Source organism: Epargyreus clarus, unplaced genomic scaffold (assembly GCF_041222505.1).
Source record: "Epargyreus clarus isolate Ecla_fem2 unplaced genomic scaffold, WU_Ecla_fem_2.2 ptg000003l, whole genome shotgun sequence".
Lineage (NCBI taxonomy): Eukaryota > Metazoa > Arthropoda > Insecta > Lepidoptera > Hesperiidae > Epargyreus > Epargyreus clarus.
Genome location: NW_027332211.1, coordinates 16,844,327 through 16,864,554, shown reverse-complemented (window position 1 = coordinate 16,864,554; position 20,228 = coordinate 16,844,327). Strand labels below are relative to the sequence as shown.

Sequence of the window (20,228 nt, the reverse complement as noted above, 5' to 3'; positions counted from 1 at the left end):
CATGATTGGATGAAAATATTGATAAGGGAAGATATTGAAAATAAATAAATAATGTATCTAAGTGAAGAATAAATAAATTATTATCTAAATGTGTACTTAAAGTTGTTTTATTTACACACGTAAATGTTTTAACTAAAATAAATTGGCAAAGAAGTACATATTTTGGTATGTTTGTTTTAAGTCAAGATTTATGAAAGTAAATATAATTAATATTTATCAAATATAGGTATTGTTTCTCAATACATACAATACAATATTTATATATCTACGCCCATTCGCGTAAAAAATATATAAAAAAGTATATAATGTACATAGTTAGTTAAAATAGAATGACAGATGACATATTTACGGTAATCACTAGCGGTGGGTCGTTTAAGTTTTTTCAGTCAACGAAACGTCAACGTTAATTTCCATTGATCAACTAGTTGATCAACTAGTTAATTTCGTCAACGAGTTAACGTGTTACTAATTTCAACTTGCTAATCTACCTTACTAATCAATAATAAACGGTTTTTAACTATGCTGCAACGATCAAAGCTTCTCTACTGAAGTGCGGTAAATGTTATTTTAGAAACAATTTGACGTAGTGCGTGTTATTAAATATCAATATCAAGAATTGATAATTATAATTATTTATTAGGAAATAATTCGATATGTTCTACATAATTGGAGTTTAAATTATGCTATTATACCGACAATCAAGCTCGTCTGCTACTCGTATATTATAAAAAAAAATTAACGTAAGTTTAATTCTAAACAAAATACAATTTTACGTTGAAAATAACGAAACGTTCCGCTTAACGTCGTTGACGTAACGTTGATTCGTTGAACGGTTGATTTAACTTGTTCGTTGATTTAACGACCACCGTTACAAAATACAATTTACGTTGAAAATAACGAAACGTTCCGTTCAACGTCGTTGACGTATTTAACTAGTTAATTTCTATTGGGTTAACGTTGATTCGTTGAAAGTGAATCAACGGTTGATTTAACTAGTTCGTTGATTCAACGACCACCGCTAGTAATCACTACCGCCATGATGTTTTTCGACTGTTGTGTTGCAAGTTTAAGTGTAAATTATTGTTTTTAAACAATTAAACGAACGTGATTTGAAGAAAATGAACCCCTACGAATTGTTTTTTGCATGTTTTCTCAGTTTTTAGTATAGTGTACAAAAGGTGGCCGGGAGCCCATACATTTTGAAACATCTCCTTTGGCGTCGTGTATTTAATACGAACATGCCACCCGGGGGCACACATTGAGTATCAAAGTCTCCATTAGGAGTATAGGTGTTCTTTGATAAAGCGTACAAATATTCCTATATAGGTTACTATACTCTTTCATATATACCCCGGGGTGGAAAGTTGTATGAGGCCCCAGTCTTAAAAGTGTAGACATTTTTCGAAGACCAATATGTATTTCAGTTATTGTTAGGTCCTGACTAAAGCTCTGTAAAGAGTACGATGTTTTGTGGGCTAAAGAGTATAGTAATCTAGATACTAGAAGTTTGGCGCGGACTTTACCATCTTATCGGGAGTGTACGATGTTCAAAATACGAGAAATCTGTTTTGTACGAGGAAAAAATCTACTGTTGGCAACCCTGCATTGACATTTGACATAACAATAACATGTGAGACTTTGAAATCAATTCCGAAAATCCGAATGTCAAATATTTGAATCCTACGGAGTGTAGTCTATTTATGAGTAATTTTGTGTAGTGTATTGTTGTAGAATATAAGTAAAATATGCCTACTACGGATACAGAAAGAGTACCGGAGAATGGTACGGATTTCGTTACAAAACATGAAGATGACTCCGATGAAGAAATTTCACTATCAGAGAATACCACTAAAAAGAAAACGAGAAAACGTGGTATAATCTACCTGTCCACTATCCCTCCATACATGAATGTGGCTAAAATAAGAGAAATTTTTAGTGAATTTGGCGACATTGGTAGAATATATCTGCAATCTAGCGCAAGTAAGTATTTAAGGTTATATTTTGGTTCAAATATTTACAATTATAAATTTGTATTGTTATTCCTTTATTGACTTTCAGAACCAGGAGAAAAGAGGAAACGAGTGCCCAATCAATTTACGGAGGGTTGGGTGGAATTTCAAAAAAAGAAAGTAGCTAAACAAGTCGCAGCTAACCTGAACAACACTAAAATTGGTACCAGAAAGAAGTCACGTTATTACGATATGATATGGAACATCAAGTATATACCTAGGTTTAAGTGGATACACTTGAGTGAGAGACTTGCGTACGAGCGAGCAGCTCTCAAGCAGCGTCTGCGGGCTGAAATCTCACAGGCTAAGAGGGAGGCGCACTACTTGCAAAGCAATGTTGAGAAAAGCAAGAAGATGAAGAAGAAAAAAGCTAATGAGAGTGTAGAATAAATGTTGTTACTAAAAATTCTATTGTGTTATTTCTTCATGTTTGTTTATCAATTCTATAAGATACCGCACAAGTTACATAAGTTACACAAGACCACTTAGGCAAGGTATAAGTAAAAACAACTTAATAAACCAACCTAACACCAAGACAAACCAGTTTAACACAATACAGGAAGTTAGAATTGAATAATCAAGATCATCTATAGTATTCTAGTGTTGTAGATGGAATTTTGAACTGTCTAATAATGTATGATGATAATGTTTTATACAGGAATAGAGAATCGAGATAAAAATACCCAAATTTTGCATTCTTTATTTCTGACTAAAGTTAACTCTTCCACTTATAATTTCCTCAACTCTCATTCTCTGATGGGAGGTTAAAGGGTCTGGTGTCAGCTTTTGTATGTAACGTCGAGGCGGTATTTTGTGTGACAGGATCCCTTGGGAGAATTCCCGGTGGACTCTCACACCATCCAGAGCATTGGGCTGCAGCTTTTCAAAGCTGTGTAGCTCTTTCATAAACTGCTTCCGCTGCGCGACCTTGGCCCAGTGGTAGCGGTGGCGACAGACTACTCTACTGTAGAAATAAATATTCACGAATTAAAATCATTGGGATAACCCATGCAAGCTATATAGTTTCATGCATAAGTATGTTTGTTATATTAAAGTTTGATATGACTAGGTAAACATTCTGGTAACTTTGTTCAGTATCAATATATTCATTGTATGCTTTGTTTTGTTCCTACTTGCACTGAATAATTATTATATAACAAATCACTTCATAGTTCGGCTTCATACATTGCTACTGAGAATCATGAGATCATCTAGCTATTATATGCAGAGGCACGATTACGATTCTTACGGCGCCAAGATTTGAATGCGGATCCTTATAGATCTCGACGAGACAAGACGAAAAGTAAGAATAATTTTTTTTTATATCTCGCTTAGTTTTCGAGATATCGATATTTAAAAATCGAAAAATAAAAAAAAAAATATTCTTTTAATGATGTATTTCGATAGATTTTTGGGGGGGATTACGGTTCTTACGGCGCCAAGATTTGAATGCGGATTCGTATAGATTTCGATGAGACAAGACGAAAAGTAAGAATAAATTTTTTTGATATCTCGCTTAGTTTTCGAGATATCGATACTCAAAAATTATTCGAAAATTTCGATTTTTTGCGTTTTAAAAGTGAAATTGCCGAGGAACGGCGCGGCGGAAACGGATGCGACTGGTATCTCCGGATAGGGGAGGACGTGCAGAATACGGTAGAAGAAAAATGAAGAGAATTCGTTAAGAAACGGCGGAGGAAAATGAGAAAAAACAAAAATTGATTTTTGAAAAACGGAGAAAATTATATTTAAAAATTTAGAAAACGGAGAGAAACGGAAGTAGTATGTGCTAAAAGGTATCGTTGAGACGAGTACGATGGTATAAAATAATTAGAAATCGGGCAAGGGACAACGAAGTTAGAGGTGATTGAAATTTGAGTTGGTATTGGTTAGGTTAGGTTAGGTTAGGTTTAGGTTAGGTTAGGTTAGAAAAACGGAGAAAATTATATTTATTTGTTGGAATTTTATTGAAAAAATTTTTTGAAGATATATTTTATCCTTTATTATGATTATTACTATTATTATGATAATAATAATAATAATAATAAAAAAAACTAACTACTAACCTAACCTAAACCTAACCTAACCTAACCTACCCAATAACAACTCAAATTTCAATCACCTCTAACTTCGTTGTCCCTTGCCCGATTTCTAATTATTTTATACCATCGTACTCGTCTCAACGATACCTTTTCGCACGTACTACTTCCGTTTTCTAAATTTTTAAAAATATAATTTTCTCCGTTTTTCAAAAATCAATTTTTGGTTTTTCTCATTTTCCTCCGCCGTTTCTTAACGAATTCTCTTCATTTTTCTTCTACCGTATTCTGCACGTCCTCCCCTATCCGGAGATACCAGTCGCACCCGTTTCCGCCGCGCCGTTCCTCGGCAATTTCACTTTTAAAACGCAAAAAATCGAAATTTTCGAATAATTTTTGAGTATCGATATCTCGAAAACTAAGCGAGATATCAAAAAAAATTATTCTTACTTTTCGTCTTGTCCCAGGGGGGGTCAACTAGGTAAGTGCAATGGTTATACCTACGGGAGCTCAATTTTGTTGCCATTTTAAATATACTTTATATTCTTAATATTTTTGTGTATAGTAACATCTCAGGAGATTAAAAAAAAAAACAAAATAAACAATATGGCGTCTTATGTCCTCCGGCGTAATACCCTGTGTGACATAATTCCTTGCATTTTTAATTCGCTACAACGTTGAGTCGAGCTTGTGTTCCTCCGTTTATGTGTTTTAAAAGTGCAGTCATAATCCAGTGAATCGATTTCGTGTGTTGAGTTTGTAACTCCGCTCGTAATCAGTGGTTATTATTTTCGAGACAGGACTCTATTAGTTAAGTAGTTATTTTATTTGCAATGGCAGATAGAGAGACCATGAGAGGAAATGTTTTAAGTTTGGGTGTTCGCCAGCTTTAGATAATGTTAAATTGTTCCGATTTCTGAAGCCTGGTGTAACTTTGAGGAACTTAGCCGGTAAGTGCCTAACATGATCGCTAGAAGCCATTTTATCAAACCTTTAATTCTGTGATTCTTCGTGCTAATTTTGTATATAAGTAAATCATTTTCCTAAATAACTCCTACGCTAAAAACATAAATTACTGTAAAACCGTGTAATACAAAAATATTCCACTATCAAAAACCGTGTGCGCAATGTTCACATAAATATTATATCTTTACATAATAATATACACATTAGACAACTTCATCACTTTAGCCGATTTTTAATCCGTTTATTGTGAATATTAGCAATCGTCAAATTTAAGTAGTAAGCTAGTAAGACGCTAATATGACTCTCAGTTACATCCTATGCTATAAATAGAGTTATGTGAACCTTGGAGCACCAAATAAAATAGTCCTGGTTTATTGGCATTACACATATAAATATATGTTTGAAAGACACCATTATTCATACAGATTATTGGAGAGCCTATTTTAGTCTTTCCGAACATGCATGTAACTTAATCCTTTTATATCTCGAGGGTTGATTTTGCATCTGTCACTTGTGATGAGCTAAGGAAACTTGCTTACATACTTTAATATTTATATACTTTAACCCTAAAAACATTGTCCTCTTAATTTGCTTTTCTGAACAGTTGTATACAAATAATAATTTGGTAACTTATGTTTCATTCACAGCTGTGAACATTGGGCAAAGTTTATTTTCCTGGAAAGGGCACCTACGCTTACATTGCTACATAAACTTCATTCTGAGCACAGAATGCTATGTCAGAAGCATTTTCAAGATGCAGATTTTGTAGACAAGTCTAAACAGCAATCGAATAGAGATGCTATTTCAATGTATCATGTAAGTTGTTGCTCTAATTTGATATAAATATATAAAACCAATCACCTCCATATTCATGTCTTTTGTCCTAAATGGTATTGTGAGTATCTTTATGTAGTTTTATACCTTACCTTTTTATATTTTGTACTGGAAACTAGTCAGGTTGGATGATCTCAAAAATTCAGGTAATTTTTAAAAATAAATTAAACTTAAAGCTGACAAAAAGGTTCTTTGGAAGCTCTTCACTTGTAATTGTGTATAAGCTATACCAAGGAATACATATTTTTTATTTTTTGTTTTCAGGCTAGTCCTACAACTGACTGTGAACCAACTATTGCCGCAGCTGAAGTGGTTAATCCTGTACAAAGAGTTGCCTTCAGAGATCTCACTAACTATCCCTCAACATCTGCTACAATAACCCACACAACTGTTTCTGTTAAATTAATATTTTAAAGATCAAATAAAAGAAATGGATCTACTAGATTATACTTGTGAAAAGTGCACTCGCACCAGATGAAGGGTTCTTGCCTTGTTTTTATTGTTCTTTATCTAAAATAGTTATACCAATTAATCTTGTCCCTTGCCCTTATAGTAAGGGAGTTATCAGGGCGACAACCCTTAACGATTTTTTTTCAGTACTTATTTAAGATATCTTTATGAAATTTAAACTGTTTATATTTGTAAATTATGTAACAGTATATGTATGTCTATCCATAAGCTCCATATTTTTTTTTTCAGATTATATGTGATATGGAAAATCGTAAGATACAATAAGTATATTTTTGGGGGTGATTTTTCACACTGATCCATGAAGTGACACCTACCAAAAATATTTATTTTTTTATACATTAGTATGCTATTTTTACAAATCAGAATTATAAAATGGTTTAATTGGTGGAACACACCTTAAATAATTAAAACCAATCATTGATATTAAGTGCATATGAATTATTTTTCGTTTCATAACTCATCGGATACGCATGTTGGCTATGTGATTTGACGGCATTCGACTGCACTTGATTTGGAACATGTGATTTAGACTCTGTACTTAGTTATCTTATAGTATAATGTGATGTCTGTATCCTCGAGGAATGGCTGTAATTTATTGAAAAGTTTACCGAAAAGGGGTTCAACGAGGGCAAACGCCCTTTGTCGTGCTGACGGCGTTTGCCCTCTTCTGCAAATCGAAAAGGTCCCTGGACCTTTTCGATTTGCGATGGAGCTGGATGTACTCCATCCGTCAACTTTTTGATGAATTACATATCATTAAGAGTACAGTACATGCTCATTGAAGCTCATAATAAGAAAACAAGGTATCGAATTTAAATCACGTGTTCCGAATTCGTGGAGTCGAATACCGTCAAATTATATAGTCAATGCGTACAATTGCAATATTTTGTCACTAAGTTATGAAACGTTGTTATGCATATGTTTATGATTACAGATTTGGAAAATTAAAGGTTGTCTTGTACCTTATTTATTATTTTTTGTAAAAAAAAATATTCCCATACACACACATATAATTGGTGTCAATTTATTTAAGGTATGTTCCACTAATTTGACCATTTGGTAATTCTGATATGAAATAAATAGCTAATAATAACTTGTATATTTTTTGTAGGTGTCAGTTTGGGGTGAACGTAGGAAATTGCGCCTAAAAATATACTTCTCGTTTCTTACGATTTCCATTATTGCAAATATTCTCAAAACAAATGATATTGAGTTTATGGATTACTCCAGTCAGTGGGGATTTTTGCCATACAAAAGGTGGATTAGTGACAATTTTTACATATGTTGTTAAGGTTTGTACTTTGATGAAAAATTCAAATTTGTGACCTGAGTAGTGCCCGCTCGGACCGCCGCCTTGGATGAAAGGTGCTAAATTCTGTATTCTTCAATATAATACTTCAACAGTTGATCCTACTACAAAGAGGTTCAAAACAAACTGTAAGTGAAAAAACAAATACACATTTATTGTTTCAACAATTTTTTGGACGTCTCACATGTATTGAGTTATAGCAGCATAAAGATTAAAATTTGTTCACAAATTACAATTTTTGTTGGAATAAATAACATTACATACCACTTTCTTACATCAAAATAGGATTATATGGCGAAATGTATTCTAAATTACCACCACCTAGTAATTAATTTGGAATATTCTGCCATGTAATCTTATTTTGGTGTAAAAGAGCGTTAAAATAATATAGTGATATTTGTTCCAATAAATTGTAATCTGTGATCAAATTTTCATGTTTACACTGCTATCATTCGATACACGTGAGACTTGCAAAAATAATGTCCAAACAATAAGAAATGTATAATTTTCTCTTCAAGTATTAATTGAATGATTTAGTCGTAGCATCAACCATTGGGGTATAATACAGATGTGGCGGTCGGAACGGTCACTCCTCAAGTTCACGAATTTGAATTTTACATCAGAATACATACCTAAACAACATATTATATAATTTTGTTTATAATATACCTAATAGTAAGTGGCTACTGTCGCTCATGGATGTCAGTTATCAACCCTGTATAAGATTAGATTCCTAGCAGAGGTTGGCCACAGATGCACTGCTGCCCAGGACTAAGTTGGAAGGCCTTGGAAAAGTATGCATACCTTACCACACTCTTCAAACCAGAACACAACAGCGCTCCTTCACCACACTCTTCAAATCAGAATACAACAGAGCTCAACACTGCTGTTACTAGACAAAAAAAGGTGTGGCGCTAAGTGTCGTAATCGAACCACAAGCAGTTCTATCACCTTAAAAGAGTTGTTACTCCACCGTCTTTTGTATGGCAAAAGTTTTTTCCCCTACTAACTGGACTAGATAGCTAGATATTATTTAAATTTTAAAAAGTTATCTTAAATATGTACAGAGAGAAATAAATCGATAAGGCTTGTCATTCTCATTAATCCCTTACTAGATAGATCCCTTATAGGATAGAGACAAGTTTCATTAGTATATCTATTTGATGAAGAATAATAAAAACCCTTCATCAAACGCGAGTGCATATTTCATACGCTTAACATACTAGAGCCTTTATATTTGTATGATAAGATCATGTCAAATGCAATTAAAATGATTTGCATTATTCAAAGGTTTTAGCAATAAATCCCAATTTAAGTTTTGAGTTATAAATTTTACACCCGTAAGTCTACATTTACTGTAAAGACAGGCAAACACGTGAACTGTATTTCTTAAAACAGTACTTTAATTTCAATATAATTTTGGAGCATATTTTAAAAATGTTTTATTTTACTTTCTTCCCATATTTTAAACGTAATGTAGGCACTTTTATCCGTAAAATATAAGCATTGTAAAACAGTTTTGTTATGCTTATATTTTACGGGTAAAAGTGCCTACATTACGTAATAATTCAAAAAGTAATTTGAAATGTATTTTCAAATTTCCCGCTCATAATTATTCAAATTTCCCGCTCATAAATTTTCTCATAAGTTCTTCTCCGTTAGGAGCATAGAGTATTATTATACATGTTATAGAGAGGCAACTCTACGTATTTTTTGTCCCCCCTAAAGCGCCCCTAGTGGCCTGCCCCAAAACTACTCATGGGTTTTACATACATACCTATAGATACCTATTATATATTAATTATTCATTATATGTATTAAAATAATAAGTTAAGTGTATTAGGTAAATTATAAGTTGTATCTTCAAAACACGAACTATAAATGACTGTGTTCCAAAGATTCACATTTACATTATATTTTTTCTTTCTCAATTTTGATACAAGAACAAAACTACATTTACATACTTAACAAAATTTCAGAAAGATGAATCTTTGAATCACGGTCCTTTACAGTTGATGTTAAAGATACAACTTACGTGGGAGGTATCAAATATGTGCAGTTGTCGCAACGGTGTCTCTCTGAAGTGCAAAAACAACTTTTCAAATTAGAAACGATTAACGAAGTTGCAGACATTTGACAACAGACACATCATTTTGACACTCCGTCGCCATTTTAATTTGAAGCTTCCGGGGCGAGTTGTTACGTGGCGCTAGTATCTGCACCAAAAAGTCATTTTGTATGGAAGTGTGCCCCCCCTGGTTAGGAGTATAGGTGTTCTGTGGTCTTGTCTCATCGAAATCTATACGGATCCGCATTCAAATCTTGGCGCCGTAAGAACCGTAATCCCCCCTATGCAGATGTATCTTTGCACTACATTTTTATTAATCTAAGTTCCTATATTATCCAGTTTTAAATACAATATACTCAATAATACTTACTATGCTAAAGTTAGTTTAGAGTATGTGGGATATATGCTGACATCTGATCTTGCTAGCTCAGGAAATCCAGGGTACAGGGGAACTTTTCTTTTCTTCTCTTCTGTAGGTTTGTCGCGACATGCCATGTCGTTTTGGGGGACGAAATTTTGTAAATGGGCCAGATAATGTGTGCAATGTTATGTAATGCCAGTTGTAACATCTTGTGACATTGTTGCTATGATACATTATTTGTTTATTGACTTGCTAACTTGCTATTGAAAAAATAGATAAAGTACAATCTATAAAAGACGCAAAGTAAGTGCAACTTCGCAACTTTGATTTAGTTAGGTGTAGTAAAAAATTAACTTCATTTTTTTCAAAATATGCTAAAAATATTGATTGAACTAAGAAGAACTATTACAAACTAGTGATAACTGCTTTCATGTGATTTAACTGTTTTAAATTATTGTATTGCACGACTCATGATGCGAAGCATCAGAGAGTGCTTTACGATCGAAAAAATTTTTTCGCTTCATTTTGGCGGCTATTTTTATTATTATAGCCTTGATAGTTCACGGAATCAAGATATTTTGCATACCATTGTCGAGATAATTTAATGGAGATTAATTCCATACTTTTTAAAAATTGATTAACTGCAATAGAATTGGAAAAAAACACCAAAATAGGTCAAAAAATTTTCCTGTCCGTCATGTGTGAAACCTGAAAACACTAACTTGTGAAAAAATCCATCATTTGAGTTAATTTTTTTTTTTAAATTCTAATCGACGATTGTAGGTCACTGAATGCGAATGATTAATTAATTCAGTGTCGTTTAATTGCAATTAATAAAAAACGAAAACTACAAGACTGTATATCTATAGATATTATGTACATTTATTCCACCAGGGGCGCTTGTGCAGTACCTTCTTCCTACTACAGCTGTTTTTTCGGCAATTAATTTTGAACGACTTAAGTTTTTTTTTTTTTTTTTATATTTCATAATTAAATGAGCATTATGAGTCGTGCACTTTTGGATTTTCCAAACTTTTTATTTTATTTTTTAGGGAAAGATAAGATAAAAACACATGAAATTAGATTAACAGTTTATTCATACAGCAGTAATAATATTAACCTACTTCGTATAGCCACACACCAAACCGTTCAATTACAAGTGATAATATTGCGTGATTTAGGAATTTTACTATTATAGTTATTTACATAGCTCCAGTTTAGCTCAGGATGTGGCCGATACTGCAGCAACTCTACTCTTGCACACACAGTCATTGAATTCATTCACTAACACTGAACAGAGGAGGGACTTATCGGGATTTGTACTGTAACACTCAAGCACCTGCAATGCACAAAAACACACATAAGTCAACATTTTTGCAGTTAGTCACTGAAACAAGCAATTTATTAAAGGGTATGTTATAAACTAGTGCACAAAGAACTAGATTCAAATATTGATAATTTTAAACAAAAAACTTTAAGCTCTCCATATTTTATTTCATTGTGTTCACGCAGTAGTTTTGTGATGACATTTGTAGACATCTTAACAGGCTGATATTTAAATGATGAATTTAGATGATTTATATATTTTTATCAAAGTGTGTTGTGGCACGACAGAAAATGACTATGAGTGTTAAAAGTGTTATTATTGTTGCTTTAAAATCATAAATACCTTTGTTTTCTCCTCTTGGCACGGTGGCAGCTTGCCGGCTATTTTATCAGCCTTTGCTAGGTCAAATAATTCGTTGGCCTCCTTTAGTGTCTTCTGATACTCTAAATGCATACCACTATTTATTTTTTCATGTGCCCGCTTTAAGTTTTCAATGCGACGGGCCCAGTAGGCCTCTTCAGATGCATTCTCCTGTTGTCGTTTCTGGGATTCGAAGTAAGATGGAGGTGTATACTGTGGCTGTGGTGGTGGCTGTTCTGCTTGCTGGAAATATATTATTAAAGATTATACAGTAAACATAGCATTTGTTTTATTTATAACTGTTATATGTAATTTATGAAAACAAGGTATGCAAAACTCTAACGATTTCTCTTATTATTTAAGGAATAGACTATTGTTATTATATTATAAATATTTTAATTAGAGTCCAGTATGTAGGCCATTATAACCTATAAAAGTTTAAGATTATAACAAATAGGATAAAAATAGAAAATGCAGGGGGTGATATAAAAATGATATATATATTTAAAACATGAAAAATATTTATTTTTTGTTTTATTGTACTTGACATTGATGTAAATTATGTAATGTAATGGAGTAATATTTACTTTTGCATTCAGCTGAGCTTGTATCCGGTCTAACGCTTCTTGAGACACCGATATGGCATTGTCGTTGTCGACGCTTAACTTTCGAGTGCTTTGAGAGCCTCCCATGTTTTAAAAAATGTATTTTTGGGATAATTTATCGGCTAATCCCGTCAAAAAGACATTTTTGACAGCCACCGAGGCTGACATCATTTCATTTCGTTCCATTCGTTTCTATAGTTTATGGTAGTAAGCATAGATATTACTTTAGTATTGTTTTGTATTGCTAAACTAAAACAGATAAAAAATATAGTTAAGAATAGAAACAGTCTAAGTAACAAAAATACAATGGACCAATTGTTGTTATCAGTTCATCAATATAAAATATTATTAATAAGAGGTAAAATATAAAAATATAGTTCCGCCATCAGATTGTAGATGGCGTTAGTAGTATGGATTTTATTATGAAGTTGACCAAAGAGTACAGCTGAAGTTGACTGCCTACCGCCTGGCGTTTATTTTTTTCTTTGATAGTAAGACGATTGTTCAAGAAAGATTCTTGAGTTTTATCTTTGAAATATAGAAGCACTGAGAAACAAAATAATATAGATGGATTGACATGGACCAGCAATATATGCCATGCTCTATTATTTTCGGCGATTTAATTGAAATAGATAATTAAATATTTAAATATACCTCCTTATATAAAAAAAATTGACGTGTTAGCTATATAATACACGGTACACCAACTTGCTAACATACAAGCTTATATATAAAAATATAACCGAAATTATAGTATTTGTAAAGAAAAATAAACTTTAAGTAATCATGAGTATAGTCCACGTAAGACTGCTAGTCCGCTCTGAATATAGAAATGCATCGCGTCACCATAGCAAATTGTATGAGTACACCTGCTCGCAACAACTTCAGAGCGGACTAGCAGTTACGCGATGACTATAACAGCTTTTTTAGGGTTTTCGATATTCGGTTTAAAATAGATATTTTTAAGTACTCGTAAATTTAAGGAGTTACCTAACACCTACTACATACTACTAATAGCGCGAGCGTCCTATGCGAACGGGTTCTTCGAATTTCGATTTGAGAGTCGAATAATTTTTTTGGCGAATCGAAGTGAAGCGACGGTTGGCGGGCGGCGAGTGGTGCGGCGGGCGGCGGGGGGTGGCGGTACAAAAACTAACCACAATGGGGTTTAGCATAACCGGTCCGGCCGGTCGCAGCCTCCGCGGCTATCATCCCGCCCGCCGCACTTTCTTCCGTCTGATCGACGCGCGATCCGCCTCACCAGATGCATTATTTTATTATTACCTGCATGTTGCTAACTTTAGAACTATATAAAGTGAGTTAGATGTGGCAATAAGAGATTACATTTACGTATGTTCAGGAAAAATCAAAACCACCTTAGGATCCGGCGTTGACGCTATTATTGCTAGACTTAGCTGTTTTTAGTGATAATATACTTATGTCTGAAATTATTATAATAGAGGGCGCGGAGCATAGAAACACAAAAATACTTGTCTCATTTATAAGTTTTTCATCAATCTATGTATTAATTTATTTACTATATTTAGAGCCGATTTCACCTCACACTTAATTTATACTAGTGTAGCTATCCCGGTATAACGTTACTCTGTCAATTTATTCCATGGTTAACTTCAATTTCGTTTCACCACGTTAGTCTAAGGATATCTTATTCTCACATAGTTACTCTGTGACGTTGAACGAATGAATTGAACAAATACGTAATGCATCCAAGTAAAATAGTCAGTTTGACGTATACTTGCACAATAGCGCTGCATATTCTTACATTTGTTGGGATAATACGTTATCTTGACGGTTTAGTTGACAGTGATCCCGAGTTTTTTGGTTTAGTTTTGTCGTATTTCGATTTATTTTAATTTGGCGTAAACAAATCTTTATTATTGTTTTATATAATTATATAAAGTACTATTAAACAAAACCGATTTTCTGTCTTTAGACGACGTGCCATTATTAAGGTTTTAATCAATGATATAAGTAATAAGTAGAAGTTGTAAAACATACAATACAGTGACAGAAAAATGACACTACTAATCTAAGAATAGCCGCTTATTCGGCCGAAATCGGCGGTATACGACTTTACTTCAGTATAGAGATTTTGTCACTAGGATAAATGTTGGTGAAACGTAAAATAGGCTTACTCGCGAGTAACTAACGACTTATTCTGTGAATAAGATTTATGCGACGTTGGTGAAATCGGCCCTTAATGGTATATAATGTTAAATTAGGATTTTGAGCATTTTTAATGGTTTATTCATGACAAGTATAGGTAGTCGGTATAGGTAAGAACAAACAGAAAAAAATATTGGGTTTTGGCTTCCCACTTCCACTTAATGTTTGAGTCAGTCTGTTAGTAATAACAGTCTTGTCAAATATAACGAAAATGGTTACTTAATAGCAAAGAAAACCTTAAGTTATTAAAATATTCCATAATCAATACATAGGTACACTATGAATACAAAATCAGGATAAGTTTAGTCGTACTAAAGCTAAAGCTGCAAAGATATTGATTAGTAGGTACATATACACTATTAAGAAAGTGAGAGTTAACATGAAGCCGTATGAAAGAAAATAATAAGTACAATATAATATGAATTTAATAGAACATATTAAAAGCCAAGCTAATAAAAGCGTGTTAAAATGTCCGTTGGCGTGCCGGATCGCGCGTCGCTCGCCCATAAGACGAGCCCATTGCTCCTCATACCGGCACTGCGAGCCGCCTCGATACTGTCAATTGCACGTTGTATGGTTGAACCATTATAGACATTACCCACAAACCATACCCGCCCTTACACGGCTTGCCATAGAGCACGAAGTACCGCGAGCTGCTGCGGAGGAAAACTCCGACCGCAAGCCCCAGTCGAATCTTAGTTAACTGAACGTTAAATAAATATTCATCTGATTGATTTGATACCGTCTGCTGCCTTCGTTTAGCCAAGCCTTTATTTTAATTTTTTAAAGAATATAAGTATTTTTTGTTCGATGCCGGTATTTAGCTGTTACATTTTTTCAAACGAAATAAGCAAAATTTCGACTTTTTTATAATTTTACTGGTAAACTTGTCTTAATTACTATAAACTTCATCATTTAATAATACTATTTTCGTATTAAATAAGGACCCGAATCTATGACAAAATTTATTTACGCACATAATTAAGATTTACAAGAGACCGCTGTATAATTCGATGTTTCACAACTTAATCACATTCGTTGAATAAAGAATACCGGTGTGTATAAAAAAGTAGGTGTCTCTAGTGCGCGTAGTCTTGTTGTTTGTGTGGAAAAAAATAAAAAAAAAACGAACTGGAAATATATATATACCTAAGTAGATAGAATATACACTTATTATAATATTGAAATGTTGTTTGTCCATATTGGATAATAGTAAATTTACGTAGAATATGCGAAGGTATTTGATTCTAATGAGAATTCGGCAATAATGGAGTTACTGCGGCGAAGCCAGATCGGCTACAGATATCAAATGATGCCAATCAATGCACAAAAAATCTATTTCACATGGAACGTCGGAGCTAATTCGATTTCGATCCTTTTGTCAACACGTTCGTTTCTATTCTTTCGGCTGGAGAATCTAAAGTTATTATTACATTATGGCCGGCATCGAATAACAATCGATTTTCTACCTGCTTGCCTCGGGCTTGTCAGTGGACTCATCTTCTCACCCTCCGTCTAAAAAGAAGACATTAAAAAAACATCATTTTAGTACCACTTTGTTCGACAAATACAAACCTTAATTGGTGGTAGTAAAGCGGGTTTTTCCTAGTTATAGCCGTCATCGGCTGGTTTTATTTGTCCAAAAAATAACCAGTCATCGAAATCATCTCTGGACCCGCTTTTAGACACAGGTGCTCGTTGAACGAAAAAAGAAAAAAAGCCAATCCCAGCAATTAATGTTCTATATATAAAAATAAGTCAGGTCGAGCGTAAATGGAACCATAAAGTTCGTAACGTATTTTAACGCAATGGTGTTCAAAGTTTTTATGAAAAAATTATTAAGACAAAAAGTTTTATAACTCATCAATGTAAATTCGCTACTAATGCGAATTTATTTGAATCTTATTAAACTGAAAATGAGATTAGATTTACGCTTGATTTTTAAGTAGTTAGTCAATTATGAAGTTATTTTAAGCCTTTGAAGGAATATAGGCTACCGTTTCGTGGAACTATTTGACCTGGTGCCTACGTCAACCTTTCTCCATCGCACCATTCGCCGAAGGATGAAGTCACACCAATTGGGCCACACCATTTTTGCCACGAACGTGCAAAATGTAAAATAAACCTCTTTAAATATTTCTGAAAGGCTTTAAAATAGGGCTGTTTAAAAAAGGTGTAATAAGAACTTTCCTTCAAAGCCGGCAATGCATTCGCGGCTCCTTTCTCGTAACTCATACTCATAGGTATATAGGTTTATACAAAACTTAACGTATCTAAACTTATTAAAATTTTAATTACATGTTTATACATATAAGTGTATACGTACATATGCAGGATAAGCATATTTAACATCTAAAAATAAATTTCTATTTCCGAATAGATATTATTTTAGGTTGTTAGGAAATCCGCATTAAGTAAACATGTTTATACCTACTTAAGTACATTTATCCCAATTTAATCAAATATCGTAAAGTTTGACAACAACTGGCGTTCATATCTATAAATCGCTGTGTATTGTTCGCTTATCATGATTTAAGGTCTATAATGTTAACCGGTTAGGTATCTGTTTATACGTAGGCAGCTAGTTTTCCTATGAGGTTAGCGTTGCATGCAGGCTCTTTGAGATGCTCCCCCGCGATTCGTGGAGTTATAAAGGATGTTCTGCTTAGAAACTCCCTTGACGGTCTCCGTTCATTTATCAAAGCGGCAACCGCTTCTGTATCAACTCTGCTTTATCTCACAAAGAATAATGCGGAACATTAAGTTGCGGTATCGGCCCGGAATCAATGCATTATCAACTGAATTTCATCTCGCTTAAAGAACAAAATCTTATAATCAGGAGATGGTCGAGTAATCAATTTGATTTAATGCGTTATTAGCTCTACAATGCAGTTAGTTCTGATTACCAAATATTTTGTTAGTAAAATCATGATAACATCGTGAAATATGCGTTCAATTAATGTACATTGTTAACGTGGAGCGAAATGAGATAAACGAGCGTGCATAATTAAATCACAAGTACTTAATTTCAGCTTTCCTTTATTCCCGTTTTGTAATTCACAACATCGCAGCTATTATGACAAAAACACTTTTTTTTCTGTAAGTACTTATACATATATGTTATGCTGAAGATAAAATATGTAGTAGAAACCTAACCCGTCAGGCACTTGACCGGGAAATTAGTAAGCCGTTTTTAAATAAAGACTTGAAATATACGTATTGTAACTGTAAACTAAGTAGGAAAACTCTTTGTCTGTTTAGTTTTCGTAGGTAAAAACACTTCTTGTTTCGCGACCAAATAATGGAAGCAAGGGCTAATGTTATAATTTGTAATTGAAACCAGCCCGCCTTGCCCGCCGCTACCCTTAATTATGTGAAGCTTTAGCCGCAATTTCATTAAAGTCTATTTTGCGGTTACGTGTCTTGAATACCGCTTAAATTAATATAGCAATTTTAAGTCATTCTTTCTTGTTTCTTTTATTTGTTTATTTTTGTATATTTTCTTGGCTCATGTGAATTCTATCCATCAGCCTTTTAAGGTCCACTGCTTAACATAGGCCTCATTTAAATTATCATGATAATTCCTAAAGCTTTTGTTTTCGATATAATTATGATGCTATTTAATCAAACCATTTCATGATTGCCTAAGTTTTAATTTGCGTTTGATATGGTTTTCATTTAAACAAGTAAACTTGACAATACATTATGGATGACAACAAAATTCTTCCCTGTGTTTCATTTAATACAAATGTAAATAGTTATATATCATATTTTGCACGTTAATAACGCTTGATTTCAATTTCCAAAGAAATACTACTTTACGCGAATTCCCCGAAACTCCAGCGAAATTAAAACTTTGACAATTATTGTTTCTTTGCAGAGAAACCTGAGATTAACATTGTTACGCAGTTTTGTTTGGTGTGCGGGGTTAAGCTTCTCAGATGTACCTTATTGAGATGAAATAAGATTTTGTTTGAAACGTGTTGCCCCATAGACCGGCGGGAAATAAGTTGGTAACATAAAAAGCGTGCAAAAATATAATTATAGCATTTATGGCAACTTAGTATCCATACTTTAACATAATGTTTTATAGTTATTATAAAAATGTGTTCTTTGAACTTATATTGTATGCAGCTGGTAGATCTATAAACTGCCTATTACTTCAGCACTGTTATAGCAGCATTAATATCTTTTTCTTATAAAATATAATTAAAATTTAGAGCTAGTTATAGTGTTTGGAGTTTTATCTCACTTCTAAAGAATTCTGACAGTAAAACTCAAACTCAAACTCTCTGATGTTTGTAGTAAGGGCTCGATTACACGTAGCGGGTAGTCTGTCGTCTGCAAACTACTTTAATTTCCGCAGGTGGCTGGGTCCTGGCGTCGTTTAGTGTTTACATCAAGTCTTCTGCCACTACCGCTGTCTACAGCGAGTGACTCCGGTATTCAACCTCGACTTGCCGAGAGTGTTGTTGACTTGCCTTCAGGGAAGTTCAGTCGACCGTCGCTTACTGAAGACGAATTTGTCATCCGATTTTCTTTGTTTGTGTGGTAGCTGTTACATCTCACGACCCGGCATCCAAAATCCAGAGGAACGCCGCGGAGTTTCAGACGTTGGAGTCCGACATAAATCTTTCGTTCCTCCGATCGGAACGGGATCCATGAGGATTTTTACGAGAAAAAAATTGTTACTTTAGTCTTAGTAATAAAAAATCTAATTCCAGTACGGTCTTCGTAAAATGCATGTGTATGCCATTATAATCTTTATGTTATTCAGCTCCTGGAATGCCTTTACATCCACAATCCTCTTGAACAATTTTCTGCGTCATTTTTCATATCCATATTTACTATATTTACCCAGATTACTGGTTCACAGTTTACGTACTTTGGTAGGATCATAAATATTCTATCCGTTTAAACTGTTTATTTCATTTAAGTCGACTCGCTTTCCAGATAAGCGAGATTTATATGGATTTTCAAGTTGTGGATCGGAGGTTATTCCTACTAATGATGTCGCAGGTATAAGCTAGTTATTTAAAATATCATTTACCTGTATTAAGATATAAGAACATTTCTATTGTATTTCAAATTTTATGTTTAACTGACTACATAGTTACTTTGTATAAATTCTGCGCTGATTTTAGAGGACTTTAATACTCGGAAATAGGTATAATACGTACCTATATTTTAGACTTTGTGACGTCATATACTTATACTGTAAATTTAGAGAAAACTGAAAACATAAATTTATTTTAATTTTGAGTATAACAAATTCTTTTTAAACGTTATGGAAGGCTTCCGTGCTATTATAATTATGAAGTGTAATGGTCCCCGAACACGTACTACGGTCTGGATCCTAAGCCGAGGCGGGCCACATACGGCCCGCGGACCGGCGGTTGCTACATGCGCTGGGGAGTACGTGGGAACTAAGTAGGTTGGTCACGCGCTTCTAGTGAATAAAACTGTTTCATTTAATGCAAAACGGTAAAGTAAATTTCAATTTACAATATTCCCTACAAATTCGTGATCTAGGCGCAGATAAGCGAGGATAGTGGATCGATTTTCGTGCAGTAGACTCACGTGCGCATGCGCCGGTACGCTCGTTGATGTCTATTGTACGAGTATGTATGCAGCTGTGCATTTGAAATAATGTTATGTTGTAAGCTTCTTAAGTGATACTTCATTCGATTAA

The 20,228-nt window shown here is 33.8% G+C and overlaps 2 protein-coding genes and 1 long non-coding RNA gene across 3 annotated transcripts; 2 read left to right on the top strand and 1 right to left on the bottom strand.

Annotated features, from left to right (window-relative positions):
- The first annotated feature begins 1,616 nt into the window (after positions 1-1,616).
- LOC140755666 (uncharacterized) lies at positions 1,617-2,415 on the top strand. The gene is made up of 2 exons (XM_073090980.1): positions 1,617-1,980; positions 2,059-2,415. The coding sequence occupies exons 1-2, from the start codon at positions 1,746-1,748 to the stop codon at positions 2,397-2,399; spliced, it is 576 nt and encodes a 191-aa protein (XP_072947081.1). The 5' UTR covers positions 1,617-1,745; the 3' UTR covers positions 2,400-2,415.
- A 2,166-nt stretch (positions 2,416-4,581) lies between these two features.
- Positions 4,582-9,057, top strand: LOC140755674 (uncharacterized). Its single transcript, XR_012103821.1, has 3 exons — positions 4,582-4,998; positions 5,662-5,830; positions 6,113-9,057. It is a non-coding gene; the product is annotated as an uncharacterized LOC140755674 (long non-coding RNA).
- A 2,079-nt stretch (positions 9,058-11,136) lies between these two features.
- Positions 11,137-12,536, bottom strand: LOC140755660 (uncharacterized). Its single transcript, XM_073090968.1, has 3 exons — positions 12,332-12,536; positions 11,727-11,987; positions 11,137-11,396 (listed from the first exon to the last, which is right to left on the bottom strand). Exons 1-3 carry the CDS (start codon positions 12,434-12,436, stop codon positions 11,280-11,282), a joined length of 483 nt encoding a protein of 160 aa, XP_072947069.1. The 5' UTR covers positions 12,437-12,536; the 3' UTR covers positions 11,137-11,279.
- Between the last annotated feature and the right edge of the window lie 7,692 nt (positions 12,537-20,228).

Bases quoted from the DNA above. Each gene is read 5' to 3' on its own strand.
- LOC140755666 (XM_073090980.1), top strand. From the start codon at position 1,746: ATGCCTACTACGGATACAGAAAGAGTACCGGAGAATGGTACGGATTTC. The intron at 1,981-2,058 runs GTAAGTATTTAA...ATTGACTTTCAG, and splicing joins ATATCTGCAATCTAGCGCAA to AACCAGGAGAAAAGAGGAAA.
- LOC140755660 (XM_073090968.1), bottom strand. From the start codon at position 12,436: ATGGGAGGCTCTCAAAGCACTCGAAAGTTAAGCGTCGACAACGACAAT. The intron at 11,988-12,331 runs GTAAATATTACT...ATATATTTCCAG, and splicing joins AAGCTCAGCTGAATGCAAAA to CAAGCAGAACAGCCACCACC. The intron at 11,397-11,726 runs GTATTTATGATT...TGTGCATTGCAG, and splicing joins GCCAAGAGGAGAAAACAAAG to GTGCTTGAGTGTTACAGTAC.